We start from the raw sequence: 26,874 nt of genomic DNA, 5'->3' as shown, positions 1-26,874 counted from the left end.
GTGAATGCAATTGAATTTCCTTCTGCTCTGATTCATAGTTAGCCTGGTAAACCAGCCCATCATGTGAACTCACATTTCATTTGGTTCCATGAAATGTGAGTTCACGTGACAGGCTGGTTTACCAGGCTAATTCATAGTGAGGATACTGACTAAAGTAAGACCAAAATAGTCATCTGTTGCATTGTGTCCATCCCTCCCGCTCATGAATATTGAATGTAAGAACACCATAATGCTGAGGTGAGTTATTATAATGAAGTGCTCTGAAGTTAGAGATCTTGCTATATGTGAGGTCTTCCTGCAACAAACTGCACACACGGCCTTAGTTTGACCTGACATTTATTGGATGCTTTGTACAAAAACACATTATGTAGACAGCTGACAAGAATTCAGAGCCTTGGGTATATAGTTCTTAATTAAATCCATCATAAATATAAACTACAGTATAATTATATAATATAAAATGATATATAAAATAATTTTTCCGATTCACATATTATGATCAAGATGTTTTGGTCTGACAACTAGAAGAAACAAGCTCAGCTCATATGTCCCAGTCATTTACTTATGATGCAGATGTGGCACTTTGCTTTCCCCACCACCCTTTAGAGGCGGACCACGTGAGACTATCCACTGATCCATTTTCAATCCCAGGACCTTCAGCATCATTGTAGTTTGTAGGTGTTGTGGAGCGAGCGCGGTGCCTCAGAGCTCAGCTTTGTTTGTTGCATGTCTGACTCACCTCAGCCTTCAGGGCATTACAGGCCGATTAGAAGGTAGCCAATATTGGAGTCTGGTTTACTTCTCAACAAACATCTCTGCTCCAATGGTTCACGGCCAATGCACAAGCAGTTCACCAGAAGACCATAAATGTTTACAATATTCATAAACACTGAATCTTTGCAAAGTACCCCCTGCTAGAGATGTGTAGCAAAACACTCATCTTTGAGGGCAAAGCTACAGATGACTCGTTAAGAAATTTGATTGACTGGTGTTATGGGTCGCCCATGTGTGTTTGCTCAACACTGACAGAAACCATGCTGTAAAAATAAATATTGAAGTACTGAGAATCTTCTATACCAAGGGGGAAATGTACAAACCAAAAATCTCCACCTCCTGATAGTCAAACACGTAGATATTTTTGCAGCTCGCCCCCCTCCCCAACAGAAAATATATTGAAATTAAATTTGAGCGACAGATACACAACCAAGGAATTCCACTTCTTTATTTAAAAAACACATACAATCAAAACATTGTGTAAAAAAGACACTCACGTAAGCTTATTCCACCTAGAATGGTATTATTGTTGTATCAACTAGTCTGATGCTAGAGGTAAGCCTAAGAGCCATCTACTATATGAAAATAGTAAAAGTGTCCAAAATATGAATCGGTCTTCTCACACTCAACCAGAATCATTTCACACCACCAGTTAATGCTTCTTCTCAGAGCAACCAGAAGACATTGATTTTTGTTCATCTGAGACCCTGACTCTAACCAGACTCCTCAGCCAAAAAATAAAATAAAATAAAACTGATGCCTCTTTGATGTGTTGGAGACAACTCCAACTGAGCGATGAGGAAGTTGATCGAACTTAAGCACCCTGAACTTAAACACCCTGTCCTGAACGGAGCATTTGCGGGCCTCCTTTGCAGTCGACTGGTAATCATTTACCAACCAACTAGTCAAGACTGTGTAAGCTTTAAGTAAACATTGGTGCAACAACGGATAGCTCCGGCTTGCCAGGAAGGATTTCCAGAGGGAGATTTCAGAAACACAGACTGATTGGTCAAGAATCCGTGATTAAGAGTCTTGGACACTGTGATAGTGCGACACAGATTACCTGATGCTAGTATATCATTCCTCTCTGTAATCTGTACACTGTCCTCAACTGTGGTGCAGCTGATCTGTCCATTGCTGACCCCTAACAGATCTGTTTCTTCAGTGATGCACAGAAGCAAGAGAAAAAAATAAAATAAAAAATGGCACAACACACTCAACCAAAGGGTTTTCGCATGAAACATGATCGCGCCTTTTGCATTAGCCCAAGAAAAGCATGGATACCTGTAGCAATCAAAATAGGCCCTTTGCTTGAAACGCAACAAAACCCAAGACTGAATCAAAAGTGTGCTGGCACAGTTCAAACATTCTAACCCTAACACATGAAAAAGTCTGGTTGATTTTGTTTCTCTTTCTCTATCTTTATTACTCAGCTGCCAGATGGAGTAGATAATGTGCAAATTCCTTTTCCTCATCACGATTGTTTAAGAAATAGTTTAAGCAATTGAAAAGTATAATACAATGGACAAATAAATATTTCTATGGAAGAGTTGGCCAGGGACCATTTTGTTTCTGAACATGTTGGGTAGAGGCAGTGTCATGGAAGCCACCAGGAATGGGTGCAACCAAGATCTGATCCATCAGGGGATACAAACACATAGATGATGCGTTGCCTTTTTCAACCCGCCATTAAAAATGTAAAAAAAAATCCAACATTGTTCCAATTCTAACTAAATGACACATGGAAGGGCCAAACTGTCCTACATGTAGTTACCTTGCTTCTGTGAAAACACACAACCAAATGGAAGTGGGGCAGAGCATTTTAACATTCACTGGCCCTCTGTTGGTCATGATTAGGTTGTCCTCATACGAGCCCAATTGGATTTTTCTCCTATGCTATGTGAGGACTGGGGGGCGCAACTCATCTCAGCCGGTCAAGCTGTCCACCTCATCTCAGCCAGTCAAATTGTCTGACATAACGGGTGTGGGAGTAGAGATATTACTGTGGAACTGTTATATAATGACCTAAGTCACCTTGCTTACTCAGTGTTGCTACAGTAGTCCCCCAAACTATGCTGGTCTCAACACGTCTATGACCACACCTAGATGCCAGTCCAGAAAAACAAAACACGAATGGTGTGAGCACTGAGCACACGGTTTACCTCTGACAGCTAAGGCTAGTGGTTGTGGAGAATAGAGCAAATACCAAAAAAAGTTGACATCAATGAGCTTACATGATAATGTATAGACCCAACCAGTTGACTACTACCATAATGAGTAGAGCGATTTTTGTAGTTGAGAAAAACAAACAAAAACAGAACCATCACACTCCTTGAGAAATAAAATGTGAGCACCATTTTTTTGGCATCTCCAAACCTTTCTTTGGTGACCAGGGGTAAGAAAGTTGCTGGAGAGAAAGAGAGAGAGGGGGAGGGGGGTTAGAGGGTTAGTGTAGTGTTGGATGTGAAACACAGGACGAGAGGAGCAGGCCCATGTCTGGAGAGCGGTAAGGCGGAAGTGAGTTGGTTTAGTTGGAGAGGGTCCGTGTTGAAGAGTAGCTCTGTAGACCAGGGAAGGAGATTCCTTGGCAACACACCATGAGCACCAGCTGTCAGTTCGAGTCATAAGCAGTCTCAGATAAAAAGAAAATAATATATATTTTATATATATATAAAAACAAAACAAAAATCCCTGCAGTATTACTCATGTCTAGACACCAGTTTTAGGTTGAGGGCATTGAGGTTTGAAATGCGTCAGTGGTTCCAGCCCATGAGGTGGCTGACGCGGGCCTTCTCAGTCATGCGGCGTACCCGTCCTGAGCGGGACTTGCCCAGGTTGAGGGGGTCCTCCTTGGAGCCGTGGCCGTCCTCCTCTGAGTCGTCCCCGTACAGTACTGTCCTGCGGCCCTGGTTGCGCGTGTTGACCCGCCCGGACTTGTCTTTGCCTCTCAGACTGCTGGCTGCCGTCCCCGCCGTCGTGCCCCTCTGGTCCTCGTCGTTCTCCTCCTCCTCTGGTTCCTCCTCCTCCTCGGGCTCCTCTTCCTCCTCTTCCTCTTCGTCTCCTACAGCCTGTTGTTGTTGCTGCTCCTCTTCATCATCCTCCTCACCCTCCTCCTCCTCACCCTCCTCCTCCTCACCGTCCTCCTCCTCACCTTCCTCCTCCTCGCCCTCCTCCTCCTCAACTTCATCTTCCTCACCCTCTTCTTGCGGCAGCTGCAGTCGTGCTTTTTTATGTCTTTGCAGCGTTTCCTCTCCTCCTTTATGCCTCCTTTTCCCTGAGGCGGCGACCTTACCCTTGGCTAGGAGGCGTCCCGATAAGCAGGGGGCTTTGCTGTAGTCATGATCTCCCCCTTCCACGTACTTCTCCATCTCCGATTCAGAGCTGTCGGACGACGATGAGGAAGATGAAGATGAGGACGATGAAGAGGATGATGAGGAAGATGAGGAGCTGTTTGATCCGGATCGCTCCTCGTTGTTGAATGGCAGCACGCCTTGCCGGTGGCTCTGTCTGGATCCATTGGTTAATGGGGAGTTACGACGACGGCCTGACACAACAGAAGAAAACAAATGGTTCATTTCTGCACCCATCAGAACATTCAACATTCTACTGTGCTGCGGACATGATGTGACTTAAGAAATCTGGCATAAATTTGACATAAAGTACCAAATCGTATTTGCTTTATGATATATACACTACCAGGTAAAAGTGTGGACACGCGTCATTTTCTTTATTTTTACTATTTCCCATATTTTAGAATAATGATAAAGACATCAAAAGTATGAAATTACACAAATGGATTTATGCAGTCACCAAGTCTTAAATACGGTAAATTAAAACTACTCATTAAAGTAGCTGCCCTTGGCTTTGATGGAAAGGCAAGGTGCGCTGCTGGGGACCTAAGAAGGTGCAGCGTCGAATTTCATGTAAATTCTAATGACAATTGCTGGATTAACATCACCGATGACACTGACATCATCAGTGATTTCAAGCTCTCCTGTTCAGAAGAGGTATGATCTCTGTGAACCATGCTTTTCTTGGGCCAACATGTGCCTCTGTGCACCAGGGGAGGAGCGTCTGGCCACTGATGAGCCAGCAGGGGCGTGCTCCTGTCCTGTAGCCAGAAGAACATAATGAGTGCAAGTTTTCTTTCGAGGTGAACAGATCGACGGTGGCCCCGCCGAACCGACCTCATATCTGTTCCACTACCTCGGGGAGCAGTCTCATTCAGGACTGGTCTGCCCCGCTGTTCAGTATTCTCAAGATGTGCATTGCTCAGCAGGTGAACGCTGCTCAGTGCTCCATGACAGAAGGCTGTGAGACAGAGGAAGAGAGCGCCCCTCCTCATTTGTTCATCTCCACAGTTACGCACAAAGATTTTTTTCTTTGTTTTTTACATGCATATTTGATATTCAAAAGTACTGGTTCCGCGGTCTATATTAGGGCATTCACGACTACTGTATTTTAGTAGTCACAGACTACTCTCAAAAGCTAGTCGACTAGTTTTAGTAAGGTGTGAGGCTCGTCATACCAGACTTCTTAACTGGTGTAGCTTTGCTGCGCGTCACCCGATTCGGCCCGTGGCTCCTGCTCTCACTGCTCGTCTCTGAAGAGGAGGGGGAGGAGGGCTGGCTGGGCTCATCCACTGCTACACTGCTGCTTTCTGGAGCTGCAAAAACAACAACGACAGGCAGCACAGCAATCACTACCAGCCAGGCAATTTACAGTGAGGCCCTGAGCGCCACGGAGACCCATAAAACACACTAAGGCACAATATTGCAGTCTTACCCTGATATGGCCTGTGAGAAGGATTCTTCGATGAGGTCTGGGATTTTTTTGGCTTTGACGTCTTCCCTGACTTGTGCTTCCCTTTAGGGCTGGACATATGAAAACAAAGAGGAAAGAAGTGTGTTTTTAAGAGGAATTAAATGCATTACAGTGTGCCATGGTCTCTCACATTTAAGCTGATGAAACTTGTACACTTTTTAAGACCGTACAAATTTCCAGTTACAATGAAATATAAGACCAATATCACATTTGGGGGGAGGGAGAAAAAAAAAAAAAAAAGCTGTAGACCTATCACAACATAGACTCAGTTCTCAGTCTCTATCTGCTTCGCTCAACTAGAGACTAAGGACAATCTCCCAACTTTTGTTAATAAAACTAATTTGCTGTATCTCCAGTTTATTTCACTACATAGGTCATAGGATAACAGAGAAGAGCATAATTTCCGGTAACGTGACAAAGGGGTGGAGGTTTGTTAGCGACTTTTGCATTAAGAAGTCCCCAGACAATTGGTAGGTGGAGATCTCCAATTCTGTCTGTATGACGAATGGACGAATTAATTTCTCAACAGAAGAAAAAACGGTTCACCAAGAAACGACAAGATTTTTAAGAATTCTAAAATTTAACTGAAGACTTAAAATGCTATAGTTCACTGTATTCAAGACTATTTAAGACCATGGGCCCTATCTTCCGACAGGCACTATCCTCTATTAGCGCTTGCGCACCTGTTTGCGCGTGCCTTAAGGCAGGGAAGATAGCAGTCTGCCTTGCGCCAGTGTCCAGGTGTTATGGTGAGTTTTGCACCCGAGCGCCGGCAGCATCCCCACCTCACGGGAGCATATTGTAATGATTTATACAGAAATGTAACTGTTTAAAAGTGATATAATTGTCTGGTAGACGTGACCTCCCTGATTTCTAAGTTAAAACAGCCCCGAAATATGTTGGGGATGCAATTTTCGGCGGGCATGCGGAAACGTTCACGGCACCTGTCGCAGACGCAAATTAGAGCCGTGCCAAAATCATCTGCACCCGGCGGTCTTAACTACCAGAATTATTCACAGGTGTGGCCAGGCAATCCTGGGCATTACGTCGTCAATCAAAACCAATCAGATTCCCGTCTCGCAATGGCTGTTTGCGCGAGGCATGCAATATGCTGTAATTCTCTCCATGCGTAATAGAGTGTACTCACTCGTGCGAGGACAGAGAGAGCTTATTGACAGATCGTCTGTGGTGCCAACGACCCTCCGGGTTATGAAGGTAAATAACCTATGTCCATTGTCCAACAAGTTTTCTCAATTAATTTCCCTCTTTGCGATGTGATAAAAGGTTCTCAGTGAGTTCTAGTTGATTGCCTCACTGAATTATCTGCTAATACCCAATTTTAGCAGCATAATTTGATGTATTGGCGTCGCAAGGCTGTGCGTAATGACCTGCTTAACCATATCTGTCCATAAACGGATGGAAGAGGCTTTGACCAGAAAATCATAGACTGCATCTGCAAGTGGCAGTGAGATCTGATCTACAGTAATCTGATCAAGAGCAAGTTTGAGGGAAGCAGATATAGACAGCAAGATCTCCTAAGAATCCTTCATGATCGCATACTTGATTTGATTCTTTTAATGCAATGCATTTTAATTGTTTTTTATTATACTTAAAAATATATATATATATTTCTCTGCTTTTATTTCTCTTTTCTTTTTATCTATTTTATGTAAAGCATTTTGAATGGCCTCTGTGTATGAAATGTGCTATACAAATAAACTTGCCTTGCTGACACCCTGGTGTGTGCTGCAATGAAAAGGATTATTTATAACATGAACTGGGCCCAGTACCTGGGGGGTGGACTAGTGGGAGGGGAGCTGCCTCCACTGTGAAGTCTGTTGCTGTAGCTGAGTCTCTGGCGATTCCGCCGCTGATTCTGAATGGCGGACTTGTAGTCGGAGATGATGGAGATGATGTTTCTTTCAAAGAAGGCTGACAGGCTAAGAGTCATGGTGTAGATCTAGATGGAAAACAGCAAAGTCTAAATGAAACAGACTAATAGCATCATCAGGACAGACTTCAGTCACAGACTTTACTTGATTAAATCCTCAACCTGAGGGCTGTTGCTTTCTTTACCTGTGATTTCTTGTTAGGTGTGTATGCCTTAGAGTTGCTGAAAATGAGACGGACGTCTTTGGCAAACTCCACAGGGTTCTCGTAATTCCCTGCGATCAGCGTCTCTGATACCGTACCCAGATCCATGGGAGTGTCGATGATGTCTCGATAGTCCTGGACAAACGACAGGGTAGAGTGGAGGGGAGAAATGTTAAGTAGACAGGTGACTCTGAGGCTCAGGACAGCTACATTTCAATTTGACCGCTGCATTTGATTCATAACCTACGACAGGTATTTCTAATGTTGTGTTATTGTAAGTCATTTGAAGAAGTAACTGCCTCCTGGCATCGATTGCAAGGGGTTGTCAGAATCAGATGGTCTTACAGGGTAAACGAAGAGATCCACAGGCTGTCTGAATGGTTCTGAATCTGGAGAGACCATCATTCGCCGTAGCAGCTCTCGACACTGGCCTCGCCACACGTTCACATCCAATACCACACCCCGTTTCTTAGAATTAGAACTGGATACCTGGCAGAGAGAGAGAGAGAGGGAGAGAGGTACTGAATATGAACCTTCATAAAAAAAACATTTTCTTGCCATATTTCTTGTTCTAAGGTGGGCTCCCCCCCCCCCCCCCCCCATTTTCTCCCCAAATGTACTTGGCCAATTTCCCCCTGCTGCCCCGGTCGCTGCACCCCCCTCTGCTGATCTGGGGAGAGCCGTAGACTAGCACCACTTTTCCTCCGACACATGCGCGGTTGCCAGCCGCTTCTTTTCACCTGACAGCGGGGAGCTTCACCGGCTGGACGTAGCACGTCGTGGGAGGATCACACTACTCTCACCAGTTCCCTTCCGCCCTGAACAGGCGCCCCGACCGACCAGAGGAGGCGCTAGTGCAGCAACCAGTAGGGCTGTGAATCTTCACTGGCCTCACGATTCGATTCGATTACGATTCATCTGTCAACGATTCGGTTCGATTCGATTAAACGATGCATCACGATGCATCGCGATGCATCTTAAATCGATGCATCACTTTTTCCGCAATACATGATTTATTTTTTCTCACTTTCTTTTTTCTCACTGTGTGGCTACTTTTAAAATAAAAGTGCATTTGGAATTGCATTGTATTATGATCCATAATTAAAATAAACAACTGCATGTACTTACATTCTATTTTATTTTATTATAAAAAAAATAAAAAAAATAATATATATATATATATATTTAATAATCGATTTTTGATATTTGATAATCGATGCAGAATCGTGCACGTCCGTATCGCGATGCAGCTTATAATCGATTATTTTTGACACCCCTAGCAACCAGGATACAGCATACTCTCTATCTGGCTTCCCACCTGCAGACACAGCCAATCTTGCCTGTATGGATGCCTGACCAAGCCGGAGGTAACGCGGGGACATGAACCTGCGACCCTCGTGTTGGTAGGCAGGGAATCTACCGCTTCAGTACCCGGACGCCCATCTAAAGTGGGCTTTTAAAGTATGTCTCATTCAGTGAGACTGGAGCTAGATGTTGCTGCTCACAGATAACTCATGCCGGTGTAATCTGGGATGAATTCACTTACCCGATGTCCTGTAGATGTCCCTGGAGTGTCAGAGTCTACATCCACCTCCTCTGCCTGCAGAGGAACAGACAAACCCATGTTACCACAGCAACATCAAATAATCCAAAGACAAAACAAAGCAGGCACCCGAATGTGAAACAATGACAAACCTCTCCTCCGCTGCTGATCTCAGACTTCAACTTGTGATACAGATCCAAGATGTCTGTGCAGCTCTGGTCCCTGGAGGAAACAGAGGGCCCAACAATTGGACATTGGTGTTGTAACGATACCAAAATTAAAAATGATGACTTTGATACAGATACCTGCCTAAATATCTCAATACCGATACTTAAACGATACCACAGCAAAAACCTAAAACATCAGGAAAAGTAGCGTAATAATGGATGACAGAACATGGAACTTAAAATTCATCTTTTGAGTCTTCATCATACTTTCTGTGGTGTTCAAAGATAGCTGGGGAAGGTTGCCTCAACTTAGTTGGTGCTGATTCTGCTGGCATCTAATTTGACTAAATAGAAAACTAGGAAATGTGTTCAATAGAGCGTAGAATAGAATCATTTCTGTTCAGTCTACTTTAGTATAATCCTGAGTTTGAGCTTCATCATTAAGTGCCAGATTTACAGTTAATGTCATGTATGTTGCAACCTCATATCACTTTTAAACATGATGATTCAATAGCCTACCTCCTTGGCGGAGGTCAGGCGCTCATCAGCACATTGCCTTTAATCCCTGTCAAACTCAGAAGCTGAAAAAAGTTAGCTTGTCACAAAATAAATCCCACTCGCTTGACTTGAGGATGTTACTATCACATTCGCTAACCTGTCGCACATTGAACTAGTCGGATGTCTGTTGGAGAGATGCTTTGCCAAGTGGATGTGTTGTGTTGTCTCCCTTTGGCCTGCACAGCTGTGTAAACAGTTTACAGACAGGCTTTGATGTGTCCGTGCGTGGGCTTGCCCTGACTGTCACAATATAGGCAAAATAATTACATGATTTGCTTCGGGCATCTTCTTAATTACGGCTTGTAGCCTAGCTCAGCAGCACCCATGTACACTGTGTCAAGAGAGCAGTGAATGAGGTGAGGACGACTGGAGAGTAACCTCGTGTCACGCAGGCTCTCTCAAAGGAGAGAAAGAGAGGAGAGTGAGGAAGGGGGACTTGGCATGCCCACAGGGGAGTTGAGTTGAAGCAGACAGAGCAAGCTGCAGTCAGCTTTTAGCTGCACACTGACTAATCTGCTCCAGTCTGCGCGGACAAACAAACATGGACGCAACGCAACTCATGTCAAGTACCAGTACTAAATTAACGTGGTATAGTACCGTTTTTTAATGTCAGGGTATCGCGGTACTGTTGTAGTACCGGTTAGGGTTGCACGGTGTGCTCCGCCCAGGGGGTTCCTCCGTATATAACCCCCCCACTAAAAACATGCAGAAGATCAGATGGTCATCGTCATCCGACCAGTGACGACAACATCCGAAGTTAATCCCCGGGCGCTAGGGCTGGGCGATATGGCCTCTAAAGAATATTGCATTGTTTTTTGGCTATATCGCGATACACGATATATATCTCGATATTTTTGAAATCTCTCATAAATGCTCAATTTAACCCTTCAGGGTTCATACACATTTTGACCAATGGATTTCCATGACTTTTCCATAAGTTCTTAACCTGTATTTTATGCACACCTGGGGTAAAAAATAAGAAGGGCAGATAGTGAGCAAAGATGGATGATTTAACACATTGAGTGCCACAGCGCTTCAGTAAAATTGTCTGGAGCCTGTGCCAGATTCACTTCCATTCAGTTGAAAACAGCTATAGAATTTTTTCTATTAGGGCTATATGAACAGGGTTGGACTCTAATGAAACATTGGACACTCCTACTTCTTTCAAAGAAGAAATTTTGTTTCTAGACAGTTCCATTATGAAATGACAGCCTCTGAAAGAAGAGCACTTTCAAGGGTTTTCTGCTGTCTTTTTTTACTTTTCAAGATAAAGTCACTTTTATGAATACTTTTTGCACTCTAATTTCAAGCGCATTCACTGACTCTGGCTGGTGTTTTCTGATGTAGTGACATGGTGTGGTTCTGTGCAGCCTGCGGGCTCCTCCCCACACGCACACAGTCTGTCTTCGCAGCCTCAGTTTTTGCCCCGGGCGGATTTCAGCGCAACAAGGAAATGGCAGGCGGGACTGAGGGAGAAGGTTTGGCGTTCGGCTTCGGGTGCTGCCTTTCTGGCGGGTGGTCGTGTGGAGGGGCTGTGTGCAGGCGGATAGACAGAGGCGGAGGAGCTCAGTTGTGGGCTCGGATCGCAGCCAACTGTCGGCTGCAGACAGAGCAATCTGTGTGGCTCTGGCTGCAGCATGCGTCGGTGTCTCTCTGATCACGGCTTTCTCCGTTTTCTCCTGCACAAAGTAAAGGATCTGAGGTGGGTGGCGCAGCTCCCGTGTAGAGTTTTAAGGTGGCGCCGTGTGATCCCTTGAAGGGATTCATGCTCACTGGCTGGGTACGACCTTAAACAGCAGAATTATGGAATAATATGAATTATGATTTTAGGACGTCCACAGACGTCCTTGGCACTCCTCGTTACTTTTTTTTAGGACGTCCACAGACGTCCTTGGCACTCAATGTGTTAATATTCCATAGCTCTGACCTACGCAAATCTGACATCACTATTCTGATATAGCCTAATATGATTGTTTTAGTAAAGGGTATCACTCAATAGTCAATACAAAAAATAATGGCTTTTATAGAACCGAAAGCCTAGCTGCTTAGTCTGCAGATAAAACATAAAAAATTACATTTAGACTCTTATTGGCATGACGGCAACATATGTGCGCATTCGTTTTCCTGATAGATCATGACAGCCCTGCAGCTAGCTACGTTAGCTTGCATGTAACGTTAACGTTAGTTGCTAGGGGTGTCACAATATATCGTCCCACGAAATTTCGCGATAGTAAAACGTCACGATATGTATCGTTGAGATGAAATCTCATATCGTGAAAAAAAAAAAAAAAAAAAAAAAAAAAAAAAAATTTCCCCCCCAAAAGTAGACAAAGAAACGTCTTTGTTTGTTTAAGTTCAATGTGTGGAAAGTAGTTCAGTTGAACAAGTCTCTGAAGAGACACATGAGAAGTTATACAGGAGAGAAACCATTCAATTGAGTTTCTGGCAAAACTGTTTACTTGACAGGAAAAACTGAAGATGCATAAAAAATAGACTAAGAAAAGTCTTGTTGTTTGAGTTTGAAGAAAAACTGAAGATGCATAATGAGAATTTATACTGCTGAGAAACCTTTTAGTTCAAAGTAAATCTAAGTGACGGTGTAACTCATTCTATTTCAAGATAAGCCTTATCTCCAATCTCATGTTTTTTCTAGTTGTTATTGTAATAACAATTTCCCACAACAGCATGTTTTGTATTTGTGCATTTCAAATAAAATACTACTTTTCCAGTCATATATTGTCATTATTCAAGTTAAAAAAAATATTGTTAAAATCGTATCGTATCGTATCGTTATCGTGAACCCAGTATCGTGATACGTATCGTATCGTGAACTGAGTGTATCGTGACACCCCTATTAGTTGCTTTTGGAGACCGGAGACACAAACCCTGGACGTTTAATTTTGAGTAATGCATGAGGTTCTCTATGGTTTACGCCAGCTCTGGGAGTATGAAGTGCTTTAAATGCGGGGATTTTGGTCACAATAAGCTTGTGGAGCGCTGCTTGCTCTAGGTAGCCACAACCAGCTAGATAACGTTAGCCCCCATCACAACAGCTAACGTTAACGCCAAACAAATCCGCTGCCTCCTCCCCACGTTGGTTTAGCGTAACGCCAGCTCAGACTTTCCCCTAATCTCAGAAACCTTGCGGGACATGTATTGCAAATCGCAATAGTGGTTGTTTTGTTATAATTTAACTGTCAACAGCCACAGTGGAGGCGGCCATGTTTCGCTAGCTGCGCCTCCTTGGGTTGGTGCGCACCATAGGTGCGGACGCGTGATTTCGAATCGCACATAGGTTAAGGACGGGTGTGTCTGACGCGGTTTGACGCATTTGACGTATCCATGTGATTCCCCCTCCCTTCCTGAGTGTGACAGAGATCTCCCTTGAGAGAGAGAGCTGACAAGAGGAAACATGAAGCGAGTCATGCCGGCGGCTTAAGTTATAAACAATGCGTGACAATTATACTCGAATGTTCGCGATATAGTCATTTCTACATCTCACGTGGCACAAGCCGCGATACATCGAGTATATTCGATATATCGCCCAGCCCTACCGGGCGCTGTACGAGAAAGCGACCACTGCTCCTGGCCTGCCCCTCGGAGGAAAGGACATGCCTGGATGGGTTAAATGCAGAGGACACTTTTCACCGGCCACCGTCAGCATGAGTGTGTTGTGGCCGCATGCATGTATTGTGGTGTTCGTGTGACAATAAAAGACGGGCTTGTCCGTTAGGAGAGAGTATACCGAAATTTCAATACTTTTTCGATATTTTATTTAAAACGGTTCGGTATTGGAAGTTCCCAAAGTTCGTTACCATCACTTTAACTGGTCGTTGCTGTGCTTTTAAAATTAAGTTGCGGGATTCCTCGTCTAATTAATGTTACACGCGACGCAACAAATAAACACACATTTCCCAGTGTCTCTTCCATCACACTGGACATCAACACTAGCAGGAGACTTCTCCCCCTCCATATACATGAATGTTATGCGTAACGAACATGAATCTTACCGAGAGGGAGAGAGCTAAGCTAAAGTAGCTAACAGCTAAGCTAAGTATAACTAGCGTGTCAGCGTTAGCTAGCCGATCTGAAAAGCATGTAAACAGCGGTGAGATTAGTGAGAGTCGGTAAAAGGAGGAGAGACCCGCGAGTGCTTGTGCAGAACTGGTGCACGTTGTGTACAGCAGGTAATGAGCCGCTGTTATGAAGATTAAAGCGAGATTCACTGAGTTGAGAGCAGACAAACACTCGCAGCTGCATCCTCTCCAGTCCTGCACATGACGCGTTCAGGAGCCGTCGGTAAAGCACGCGCATGTGGCCTTTGAGTGACATCTGTAATGTGTCACAACAAAATAAATAACCTGGGTTACCCTTACTATAGGCTCTTTCATACACAGATCGCGGAAAAATAGCCGTTTAGGAGTCCCGTAAAGCCAGCCGCCTCGCCACAGAAATTGCTTTCACACGAGCCAAGCAGCACGGCCACATTACCGTGCTGCTCTGTACTTTCAGGTGAAATCCCCCGCTCCCGCATTGAAAGGCGAGCAGAGGGATTTCCAGCTCCTCCTAGCCCAAATTAATATTTTCATAGGTTAGTGTAGCCTAGGCTACTGTATGATGAACGAATTCAATTCAACAACAGACTTTCCTCCTTCTCCTAGTCCGCTGAGGAGATCTGTATCGGCATTTTCATTGGCTGTTTGCCGATATCATAACTTAATAAAAAAATGCGCTAATTTGCGGCTGCTGCACCTGGAAGAATCCCCTCCTACAGTAGTTCTGTGTCTGGAGCAATGTCCCGCCCACAGCGCTATCTGATTGGTTACACATCAAGCAATAGCCTATCAGAGAGCTCAGAGATGAAATCTTGACACCTCACCTCAGTGCTTTCTGTTCAGCCGCAGCCTGCACTAGACAGGGGGACAGTGCGAGGCTGCCTGAAGCGAGAGCAGCGGACTAGTTGGCTGTTGTAACTGTAACACTCACACTGTGTTAAGGTAAAGCAGCAGATATTGTCATGCCAAAGTTGTAATAAAGTTAATATACATAATAATTACCTACGCTGACATTGCAAAAACACCACGATCTTATGAGCGATTCGTATGAAGCGCTGCCTCGCACAGTGTGGTGTGTGGAGATAGGTCTGTCTATCAGTCTACTTTTTTTACTTTCACTCGTCACTTTCTTGATACATGAGGTGATTTCCCCTGTAATTTTTTTATGAATGAGCTGACCATTCGCACCTTTTCCGGCTCGCTGCGACGACCTTTCAAGTGGAGGCGGGTTGTCCGCCAATACGGCGATGTGACAACCTTTGGTGCCGGGACAAAAGGCGTACAAGAATTACCCACCAACGCGCGTTAATGCCTTTCACATCGGAGCCGCGAATCCTAATTTCCGCGCATTTTTCGGCTTTCATGGCCGGTGTGAAAGACCCTTATGTTATTGTGTGTTACTGGACAGACACACTAATAACTTTTCAGTCTGAGCCATCTTACATAGCCTATAGTGTGCTGTGCCAGTGCTGCAGTTCATATTTTTCTATTTAGTTTCTATTTTCAATGAGACAGGCAAATAACCTGTCTCAAACATTGACTGATATCACAGGATTGTGAAGAGTGCAATGGCTATATAATTTGTGAGTGTAAAGATAAATATTATATTAAGAGATGCATAGAGATAGCCTACATCAGTGGTTTCCAAACTTTTTGTGCCCAAGGCACACCTATATAGCCTAAGTCTATCGGTACAAAATAGCCTCTATTACTCTTATCACTCTAAATGTTTTTTTGGGGCCGGTGTGCATGCACAGCAGGGCCCTTACATTCCACTCTGTCGCCCAGACCATTTGAGCACGGGTGCTTGTTGCGAATGTTCTCGAGACGCCCACTTTACCGAGGATGCTCTGGTTGGTGACTTGTGTCAACTTGGCAAGGCAGATATCCCAGCATGCATTTCGGCATAAGCAGAGGCAGAACGCAGCAGAGAAGACGCCATAAGCTCCGGAAAGTTTTTTACAATTTAAAGTTTTATTTCATCACTAAATAAATTTCTGATGACTTTTGATGCCTACAAGCAGGGTAGTAGGTTTCAATAAGTGCCACTTTATGAACATTTATGGCGAAAAATGGCAAAAAGTTCCAGAGCACAATTGGCTGCATCTACATCAGCTGAGCTTTTTATTTGTGTAGTACTGCAGGCGGCCTCTGCGCTGGTATTGCGCAAAACCCTCAAGAACGCATTGTCTCAAACTGCCAACAGCGTCATGTGTGCTTGTGACCTAGCAAGTTCATTCTTCCAAGAACGACTAGCAAGAACGTTCTCCCCAAGAACACAAGAACAAGAATGCATTCTTGGTATTGAGAAACGGCCCCGGTCGTCGGACATTTCACCGTCTGGCGCCTCTCTCGATCCGACTAGGAATTTATTGATTCGATTTTTGAGGACTTGACATGTATCGTCTTTTTTTTTCTCCCTTTCACGTCCTAATATAAAAAAGCTGTGAATGTGCATGCTTCTTGTCACCATAAAGTCAATCAGACGAATAAGTTTGCTCCTCGGACATAATACTGATCGGAGCTTCCATCCACCCAGCCGCACAAGAAACAGCCCAACAGTGCTGTGTGGGGGGGCGTGTCACAGGTGACAGAGTTAAGAAGAGCAACATGTTCATTTCGCCCATGACATGACAAGTCTTTTAAGACGAAATATCTTGATAGTGATTATACTGTTAACACGTTCACTGCCGTCGACGAGTTGTCTCGTCAAAAAAAATCCAATGGTTGACTGCCGTGGACGAGTTATCTCGTCAAAAAAACTTTTTTTTTTTTGACAGTGGGACGTGGATCAAACCCTTTTACATCTCCTATAAAAATATGGGAGCTATTGAATGTGTATAACCTATTTTACCGACCCACTAAGTGGCGACAGTGCTCTCCAGACTAGAGGAAGCCAAGCAAAAACAGCAGCGTGAGGAAGCCATTCTCATGAAAATGGATTGGCGAAAACGCTTTCGCTTTCGCGCTGGGAGCTGGCGGTGGGGCATTCCAAAAATAGATTCTGGGTGCAACACACTTTGAAACACCAGCAGAAAGCCCAGAATCGCACGCAGCTTCATGCCAGCTGAGCTCACAACCGAAAACCCAGAAACGAACGAGCCCCATTCAGACTCGCCCGACGTGCGGCCGCCAGCAGCCAGGCAGCACAGACAGGCAGCAGAGCAGAGACTCGCCTCGCCTGTGACAAACGCTGCAAAGCCACCAGAGACACACCTACGGAGGGAGGAGTTTGAAGGAGAGGGGGGTGGGGGTGCTGTTATGGAGGAAATTACTGTTCAGAACTATATTGTTTAGATGTCTGATGTCTCACTGATGCCAAAAATAAATGGTTAAAGTGACTGTTCTGCCTGTTCTATCGAATCACGCACGCACGCACACACACACACACACACACACACACACACACACACACACACACACAATACAGTATACACACTTGCCCAAGGGCACCCATAATCACAGGCACGTGAGGTGGTTCTAAAAATCCATTTATCTCAAAACTCTCTGAAAATCTCTGAAACCATGCTGTATTCAACTGCTAATGCCTACATAACAGAACATGATAAAAACTAACTCTTTTAGACAGAGAAAGCACACATTCTATTAGTTATTTTGAGTTATTTTGTGTTCACAAAGTCCTAGCAGAAAATAATCCTCGGCTCTTGACAGATGAGCCAGAATCCTCAAAAAAACCCTTGGCAGAAGCTACCTACAGTATTGGAAAAACGGCTGGCAGTGAATGTGTTAATAATGTTGTCACGTTGATTCATTTAGACTAATGTCGGATTATACGAAATAACCATAAGTAGGCTATAAGTAGCTGTGTTTCCATTACAGTTTTTCGCAAAATAATCTGGTCGGCGTCCGCGCCCGCACCCCCGCACAACAAAGGACGAGGAAATTGTCATCGAGGTGAAATACCTGTGCGTCTTTGAGTTTGAACGGGACGGAAAACGAATGCTATACTGCAAAAGCATGTAGTCTACAACAAGCGCTTAGGTCTCATTTGCTTCCTGCATCGGCGAGTGTCCGCACGGAAAAGTGAGTCAAATCAGCAGACGCGCCCCTCCACAAGGTAGACGGTTTTCGCCTGGCCGTGCACACCCCGAATTGTGTAACTACGTGGACGCGGCTGGTCGGACAAAGTGGAGTTTTCAAGACTCCAGCTCACTTCCGCGAGCACAAACACCCACACAGTGTATAAAAGCTCCACACGTTTCCTCGTCAAGATTCAGTGTCTCTCATTTCCGTGCGACAGCCCAAACTTCAAGCATAATTCCAGCATAACGTTATACTGCAAAGCATGTAGCCTACAACAAGCCTACAACATACACCTCGACCAGGACATCCTTCAAAAATGTTTTACCACCGCGTATATGTGCTGAGGAATGATTTGCATCCCTGCCTCATGATCATCTGCCTGTCAGCCTGTCATACGGGCTGAGAGAGAGGGGGATTGCAGGGCCGCTTCTGGGCCTTTTGAGGCCCTATGCAACATCAGAGTAGGGGCCCCAAACCACTGTCATCATAGTATCCCTGAATGAACATGATGAGGCATAGGCTACTTCATTATCAATAACGCTTTTAATTAATACATTAAGCACAATACACCTTGGCAGAGTTCTGCACTTTACTGACCACACCGGCCCTATGCCAGGTTTCGACCTGGCCTTGTTTTTTACTAATGTCAAATAAAATTTGACAAAATATATTACTCTAGGAATTAATTTGAAACTTTGCAAAATGGCTACATCAAAGCAGCAACACACCCACTTTTTGTATAGTTTAAACTTTTAGGCTACATTTGCAATTGCAATCATGCAAAATCCCAAGGCACACCTAGACTTGTCCTAAGCCACCAGTGTGCCTAGACACACCATTTGGGAACCACTGGCCTACAGTATGGCGTTGTTTTAACACAGAGACATTCAGTTAATATGGAGTTATTCTTCTAACACAGAAACATTCAGTTAGTTATTCTTCTAATACAGAAACATTCAGTTAATATGGTGGTCTTCTAAAGGCCATGGCACACCAATCAAACATTCTCAAACAAACACCAACAAACACCAACAGACAATTGTCTGTGAATGTTGGCAGATGTTGGAGATTGTTTGAAAGCATGGCACACCGACCAAACATATTCAGCACAACAGTCCCAAACATGTAAAAAAGAAACACCAGAAAAATAGAAACTGCACTGTGTTACAGCACATAGAAGATGGCTCAGACTGACAAAGTTAGTTATACATCTGTCGAGTAATACAATGATACACCCAGTTTATTTATTTTGTAGCGACAGATGGCATTAAACGCCACACTCACGTGACGCTTCTTGAGAGAGAGGTGAGGGAACGTGCATATTTCTGCAGACTTTATCGAGGGACCATGAAGGCGTCATGTGACAGGCAACGCTAGTTGAAGCCTGGACCTGGAGGTCCTGCTGATGGCAGCTGCAACAGTGTTTTCTCTGCTATCAACCTGGTTAATCTCGCTATATTCTTCATCACAGCGGGTCATTACCCACTGTGCACTTAATCGTGCACTAGTTCTGCATAAGCACCTGCAGCTCTCTCCTTATTTTACTGACGTTCTCAGTGATCACACGGCTGTTTACATGTGTTTCTGAACGGCTAGCTAGTTATTAGCATAGCTCGTTGTTAGCCGTCATGGATGTTCTCTCTCTCCCTCATTATGTAACCTTGCTGCGCAAAACATTACTTATTTGCGGGAGTGCATGGGAGAAGTCTCCCGCTAGTGTTGTTGATGCCCAGTGTGATGGCACATGGTTGGCAGAGAAACGTATGTTTGCTGCGTCGCGTGTAACGTTAGGAGGCTCTGCTCTGCCTCTGACCAAACTGACCAGACAGACCAGACAACCTCATGCGGCGCGCATGCGTGAGCTCCGTTTCCATGGATACGCGACTGAAAACATGGGAAGTTACCAGACAACAGCGAACAGCGAACAACGCCGGATTGAACAAGTCGAATCCTGGCAAACATGACAGAACATCGCCGAACACGAACAGACAAGGACAGACAGCTATGGCACACCAAACGAACATTTGTCTTTGTTCGTGTTTGTTCGTGTTTGTTTGTGTTTGTTTGAGAATGTTCGTTTGGTGTGCCATGGGCTTAACACCAGAGAGACACATTTCAAAAGGTGTCCTTCAATCCCACAGTGACTGTTAAGGGTGTTACTAAGGGGCCCTTTACACGAGGACAGTTTCTGGAAGAAACGACACAAATAGCGTTTCCTTCAAACCTTCTCCCTGTTTACATGAGCGCTGTTGAATTTTTAAAACGCCATAATGTACATGCCAGGTTGCTAGGTGGCAGTGTGATCACCTTATTCTTTGCCCATACAAAGACGTCTGCATGACGTAATTTCGTAATTGTCTTTCCGGTTTTAAACACGGAAGTAGAATACGCCTACCGCAGTCATTTAGACTTGCCAAAAAGCTGTTTTCAAGCTAAAAAAAACCCAAACTGTTTTAAAGTTTTAACACATTGACAATTACACACATTAACACATTAACATTAACACATTAACACATTAACACAAGGACGTCTGTGGACGTCCTAAAAAAAAGTAACGAGAAGTGCCAAGGACGTCTGTGGACGTCCCAATATCATAATTCATATTATTCCATAATTCTGCTGTTTAAGGTCGTACCCAGCCAGTGAGCATGAATCCCTTCAAGGGATCACACGGCGCCACCTTAAAAATCTACACGGCAGTAGGGATGTCGAAAATCATCATTTTTCTTGACCGACAACCGACAGTCATTAGCCGACAAGTGTCGGTTAACCGAGAAGATTAAAATGCGCATTTTGACTGTCTGTGCCCCATTAAACCCTTACCACAACAAATGCTTGATTTTTTTTCATTAGAAAGCGTTTATTTTTTACATCTACAAGCAGAAGAAAACACATTAACAAAACGAAAAGACAAGTTGAATCCTCCAGCCATCTAAACAAAAACATTCCTCCGATAGGCTATACTGCTTAGAGCTGCACGCTTTGCATATTAAGGACACGTCAATTGACACGCAGCCGCCCCGTGAAGTACTTTGAGTGGACGACAGCCCAGGGGCTGCAAGGCGCACTGACAACGCGTGCATTACTACAGTATCTTCTACTTTTAGCAATATATAATACCTGCTTTTGGTCTCACTCCTTCTCCCTCTGTCTTCACGCACGCAACGAGGGCTATGCTCTCTCTATCTTGCAGGGCTCCACATGCAGCTGTCAGTAGCTGCTTTCACACCGGCTTTGAAAGTGTCAATGAATGCAGTCTACAAACAATCCGTCTCTCGTTGTGAAACAATTCCTCCGAACTGCTCTGTGTTGGACAGTAAAGACTAACGTTAATTGTTACTTTTCAATCGACGCATGTCTGCATTTTTGTAACACGGTAAAAAACTACCGTTTGATCATTGAGTGCGAGCGTGTGGATGATGAACATGCAGAGAGGGAGGGAGAGAGAGTGAAACCGAATGAAGTGCAGTGCACGCTGAACGCTGTGAGATGAGCAAGGTGTCGGGTTTCAGGCCATGCGCTCCTGTCCTGACCAAACTGAAAACCCGTTTCAGCGGCTGGAACACAGAAGCAGCAGAGTGACTGGCTGGCTGTAGTCTGCACAGGGCAGGCAGGGCGACGCGTCAGGGGAGAAATGTATCGCACTTCTCCTGTCTGGTCAAAGCAGAGGGGGGCGGGGCTGTGGCGCATGTATGGAGCGGACAGAGAAGTCAGTGCTGCTTGACAATGCACACGGCTTTTCTCTCAAACATTTGGAAAAGCCTTTCTCTAAATTAATGTTGTTCTGGCAGGAGCTTTTAATTCCTATATCCTGCTGCTACAGTAGGCTAACTACTTGTTAACATTGCTTACAGCGGAGGAGGAAAAAAAACACCATATTGGCAACACGTTGTATGCCAATTTAATATGCAAATTAACCGTTTGACCGACATGCTTAACCGACCAATGACGTTGTCGGCGGTTAACCGGTTAACGGTTAACCGTCGACATCCCTACACGGCAGCTGCGCCACCCTAAAACCTTGGCGCTCAGATCCTTTACTTTGTGCAGGAGAAAGCCGTGATCAAAGAGAAACCGATGCATGCTGCAGCCAGAGCCATATAGATTGCTCTGTCTGCAGCTGACAGTTGGCTGCGATCCGCGCCCACAACTGAGCTCCTCTGCCTCTGTCTATCTGTCTGCATATAGTTTCTCCACACGATTACCCGCCAGAAAGGCAGCACCCGACGCCGAACGGCCAAACCTTTTCCTGCAGTCCCGTTTGGCATTTCCTTGTCGCGCTGGGATCCGCCCGGGAGCCGCCGTCAGCCGCCCGGCGCAAAAACGGAGGCTGCGAAAATAGACTGTGTGCGTGTGGGGAGGAGTTTGCAGCTCAGGGGGGGAGAGGGGGGTGGGGCATGCAGGCTGCACAGAACTACACCACGTCACTACATCAGAAAATATTAGCTAGAGTCAGTGAATGTGCTTGAAATTAGAGTGCAAAAAGTATTCATAAAAGTGACTTTATCTTGAAAAGTAAAAAAAGACAGCAGAAAACCCTTGAAAGTGCTCTTCTTTCAGAGGCTGTCATTTCATAATGGAACTGTCTAGAAACAAAATTTCTTCTTTGAAAGAAGCAGGAGTGTCCAATGTTTCATTAGAGTCCAGCCCTGTCCATATAGCCCTAATAGAAAAAATTCTATAGCTGTTTTCAACTGAATGGAAGTGAATCTGGCACAGGCTCCAGACAATTTTACTGAAGCGCTGTGGCACTCAATGTGTTAATATTTGTCGGGTGAGAACGTAACATATACAGTATGTGACCAGTTTATCAGAATAACGCCTATTGGAAATCTTTAACGAGCAGCGAGGACCGGGAGCGCTGACTGTGATCTGTCAAACCCTACTGTAGTTAGGCTACTGGCAGTGAGAAAACACTGTTGACGTGCTTTTGTAACTAACGTTAAATGCCGACCGGGTACAGCCATCAGCTCCTCGCAGCAGTAACGTTATGAACATGTAACTGAAGTTGGCCGCAGTGTAGCATAATTCTGAATGTTGCCAAACTTCATTCATACTGATGTTTTATTTTGAAAATGGTTGCCAACTCGCGCACGGCTATGGCGTAATTGCGTGTGTCGCGTGTGCAGGCACGTCAGAGTTCCTGAAATGAGCAGTCTCAAGCGATTACATGGAGCCCTCAGCGGGGAGCGTCACCAAGAATTTCACTCTAGAAGGTGGTTTCAAAATGTGTCGTTTCCCTAAGCCCAAATTCGACGTCGCCGTCTAAAAGGGAGGCACTAACGATAAAATAATTCCCCGTCACCATAGGAAACCGTCCTCGTGTAAAGTGCTCCTAAACCTTATCCATTAGGTATCGAGTATCGTATCAGTATCGGTATCCAAGTCAAAATTTTGGTATCGTGACAACCCTAGTACCGGTATACCATGCAACCCTATTGGACATACTGTAGTTGGAGAGAAAAAGAAAGATGTAACCCCTTCATTTGACTGGCAACTCAGTGGGGTCTTACCTGATGTAGTGGAGGAGCACGAAAGTGACCACCTTGGCGGTAGCCACAATGGGGCTCTGCGGCTCGTTGAAAATGCGGGCATTGTGCTCGATGTAGCGCACCTCCCACATTAACGCAGAGATCCGCCTGCAGGAGAGAAGCAGGTCACTTGAATCTCAAATGTGTCTACATTGTCACACTGATTCATAGTGTGAGGAAAGGTGCGTCTTTGGATGAGGTGGGGGTGTTGCTGTAAGGGGCGTGGCTGCACCTGTAGAAGCGGTTCTCCAGTCTTTTGCGGATGGTGCTGAGGTCAGTGGGGTACGCCACCACAGTGCAGTAGAGGGGGTAGTCCCGCACGTCTACTGGTAAGGCAAATGCCTTTGCTACATCTGTGAACCAAGTGCAAATAACAAACATGGCTAAGATAAAGTTACGGTTTTATCTTTCCCCATAACCAAAATCTGTCATGGTTCTTTCTGGTGGCCTACCCAGTGTGAGAAGCTCATCGATGCCGAGCATGACTCTCTGACAGTCCTCGTCCCGTGTGTGAGCTCCCCACTCCCCCTCCTGAGGACTGTAGAGCAGGGCCTTCAACTCCTCCTCTGCCACCTCCACCCCGTCACCAACCTGCTCTGGCAACGCAGCTGATGATGCCACAACATGCCAGGAGAAAGTTAGTTCTCGAGCTGCTCAGCAGAGACATATAGATGGAAACTATGAATTCTCATATCAATATCAGTTGCATTTCACTGATACAAGATAGTGTAGATACCTAGAAAATGCTACACTTTGTGAGAAACTGTATGCAAGCAAACAAGCAATACAAAAGAAAGGAAAAGAAGAAGGGGCAGGGAGAAAAGGACCACCAACCCCCACCCACACAGAAATGCAGAGGCCCAACAAAATCACTTTACATTGAAAGGCACCATGGTTATATAGTTATACAGACCATCGATTTCAATGGAACATTATGTCAAAAGTGCAACAATATCACTGAAAGGCAGCCAGTCACTTTCTAAGCTATACAAAGATATATAAACTTGAAAGCCTGGTCTTTCGAAGATATGGAGCTGTACATGCTCATATTCAGAACTTTGTAAAATCATGGATGTTATGCACATAATCTGCCATATATATCTAGTGGGATATATATAAAACATAACTACCGTATGTGGTTTATTACCAGGGGAATTATCATATTTGTAATACTGACCTTCTTCAGAAATAGGCTCCATGTCCCAGGGACTCATCTTCTCCCTCTCACCATTATCCCATCTGGTAAAGAAAACATCATAACTCAAACTAACAAAACTGTGTAATACATTACATAAGCTTGTTGTAATAGATTGTAAAAGCTTGTTGTAATACATTACATAAGCTTGTTGTAATAGATTACATAAGCTTGTTGTAATACATTACATAAGCTTGTTGTAATAGATTGTAAAAGCTTGTTAGATCAAATTGTCAAGAAATCGGGTCATTCCAGCAGTGAGGAATATGATCTTGCGTGCAAACAGAGTATTGAAGATGGATTATGTTAAGACGCGACAGAGTGACTGACTTCACTGCATAGCACTGAAACAGGCTGTCTGGATACTCCGGCTGCAAAGGTTGCTGGTCCTCCACAACGCCAAACCACCAGAAGTCGTCAATGATGCTGCGGAACCTCATACCTGGAGGAGATGATGTGGGGTTGGGTTAGGATGCAACACATTTTGAAGGACACACTGAACAGATTTGGAAGCTTAACCACAGAATGTCTAATAAATGAATAATAAAAAATAAAATAAAAAGATTTGCAGAGTAGTGAGACTGGACCCCATCAGATGCATTGATAGAAGCTGTGGATTTACAAACCTGGCTGCCAGTTGTGCTCTATTGCCTCATTGTAAAACTGCTGGGGTACCAGGAAGTCTATGACATCGGGCATGTCATGGTACCTAGGGAGAGTGAGAATGGAAAAGTAGTGAAATATACATGTACAGTACATGCATAGAAAAAGATGAGCAGGAGATGTCAGTCATTCATTACCCAGGATGTGGGGGGGGGGGGGGGGGGGGGAGAAAAAGAAGAAGCTCACTTTAAGGAGAAAGACTCGTTTGTTATTGTCCCTGAGATTGGGTCCAAGAAGGTGAGTTTTAGGGAGCAGAGTGTAGGAGGTCCAATCTCATACTTAATGCCAGTCACCTTCACTGACTCCTGGTCCTGAGGGGGAAGAAACAATACATGGTGTGTATTACACACAGACAGTAAGAAGATTTAAAGCTTCTCAAAAAGGAAAATAAATGGACGAATCTTAAGTAATTGCCAATGAAAATAATACAAAGAGGAAATTATTCAAGATAACTTGCATAGATTTTTTTTTTTTTTTTTTTTTTTTTACAAAGGCCACAGAACAGTATCAATGCTGCCATTGTACTCTTTCGGGCTTATTTCGGGTGAAATTGGTCTTAAATCTTATTTTAAAGGGCCCTAAAAGGGTCTTAAAAATAATACAGGAATCTGGTTTATGGTTATCAACCAAGGTTGCATCAGGTTTTTTGAAGCCATGTCTTCATTCATATATTGCTCAAAATACTGATAATATCGATCCATAAACCCAGTATCATGTCGACCGAACTGATTGATGAAAGTATCCTTACATTTCTGTTGGGAACCCCTTGCCTTTCTCCACTCCCTGGGTTGTACATGTAATTTTCCTTAAAGAATGAAGTCCACACTAAAACACTTTTTTCTTTAGTGGTAAACTGGTATTACTATGTAGTCATGAAACTCAACAATAATGGTCCAAATTTGAGCAATAATGTGCTAGCCCTGTATTTATCTCACTAAACCTGACTCAGTTCGCCATCCAGTGGTTAAAATGAGCAGCTGGTGTTCAGTTGGAGATGCAGCTGTGTTCAAGCACAATTGTCCTAGGATACGTCTTTTAGTAAAAACTAGAACGACCGCACCGCAGATATATATATTAGGGATGCACCGATATGACATTTTTGGCCGATGCCGATAACCGATATTAACATTGCTATTATGGCCGATAACCGATATTTACCGATGTCGATATGATCTGTATAAAACCACATTTTTTGATCATCACATTTTGTACATACTGAAAAACACGTTAACACTGAATTTGAAAAAGTTATGCATTTCTTTATTTGCAAAGCCTTTGGAAAAGCCCATAAATCATAGATTTACTGCATTATTTCATATCAATGTGAAGAATTTGGCTGATAATGATAACCGATATTAACACATTCACTGCCAGCCGTTTTTTCAATACTGTAGGTAGGTTCTGCCAAGGTTTTTTTTTGAGGATT

At 44.3% G+C, this 26,874-nt stretch overlaps 1 protein-coding gene across 1 annotated transcript in view; it reads right to left on the bottom strand.

The window, feature by feature from the left end:
- Positions 1-1,222: 1,222 nt before the first annotated feature.
- The window catches only part of brwd3 (bromodomain and WD repeat domain containing 3), a 55,103-nt gene continuing 29,451 nt past the window's right edge, over positions 1,223-26,874 (bottom strand). The window contains exons 26-40 of the mRNA XM_083643297.1: positions 25,635-25,759; positions 25,412-25,494; positions 25,116-25,227; positions 24,768-24,829; positions 24,043-24,198; positions 23,823-23,943; positions 23,573-23,698; positions 9,388-9,457; positions 9,239-9,292; positions 8,038-8,181; positions 7,675-7,827; positions 7,389-7,558; positions 5,560-5,648; positions 5,303-5,440; positions 1,223-4,318 (exon numbers count right to left, since the gene is read on the bottom strand). Of these exons, the coding sequence (XP_083499423.1) occupies positions 3,528-4,318; positions 5,303-5,440; positions 5,560-5,648; positions 7,389-7,558; positions 7,675-7,827; positions 8,038-8,181; positions 9,239-9,292; positions 9,388-9,457; positions 23,573-23,698; positions 23,823-23,943; positions 24,043-24,198; positions 24,768-24,829; positions 25,116-25,227; positions 25,412-25,494; positions 25,635-25,759 (2,394 nt within the window). The 3' untranslated portion in view covers positions 1,223-3,527. The remainder of the gene's footprint in view (positions 4,319-5,302; positions 5,441-5,559; positions 5,649-7,388; positions 7,559-7,674; positions 7,828-8,037; positions 8,182-9,238; positions 9,293-9,387; positions 9,458-23,572; positions 23,699-23,822; positions 23,944-24,042; positions 24,199-24,767; positions 24,830-25,115; positions 25,228-25,411; positions 25,495-25,634; positions 25,760-26,874) is intronic.

This window comes from Poromitra crassiceps (assembly GCF_964638095.1).
Source record: "Poromitra crassiceps genome assembly, chromosome: 1".
Classification (NCBI taxonomy): domain Eukaryota; kingdom Metazoa; phylum Chordata; class Actinopteri; order Beryciformes; family Melamphaidae; genus Poromitra; species Poromitra crassiceps.
This window is presented reverse-complemented; position numbering and strand designations above follow the sequence as displayed.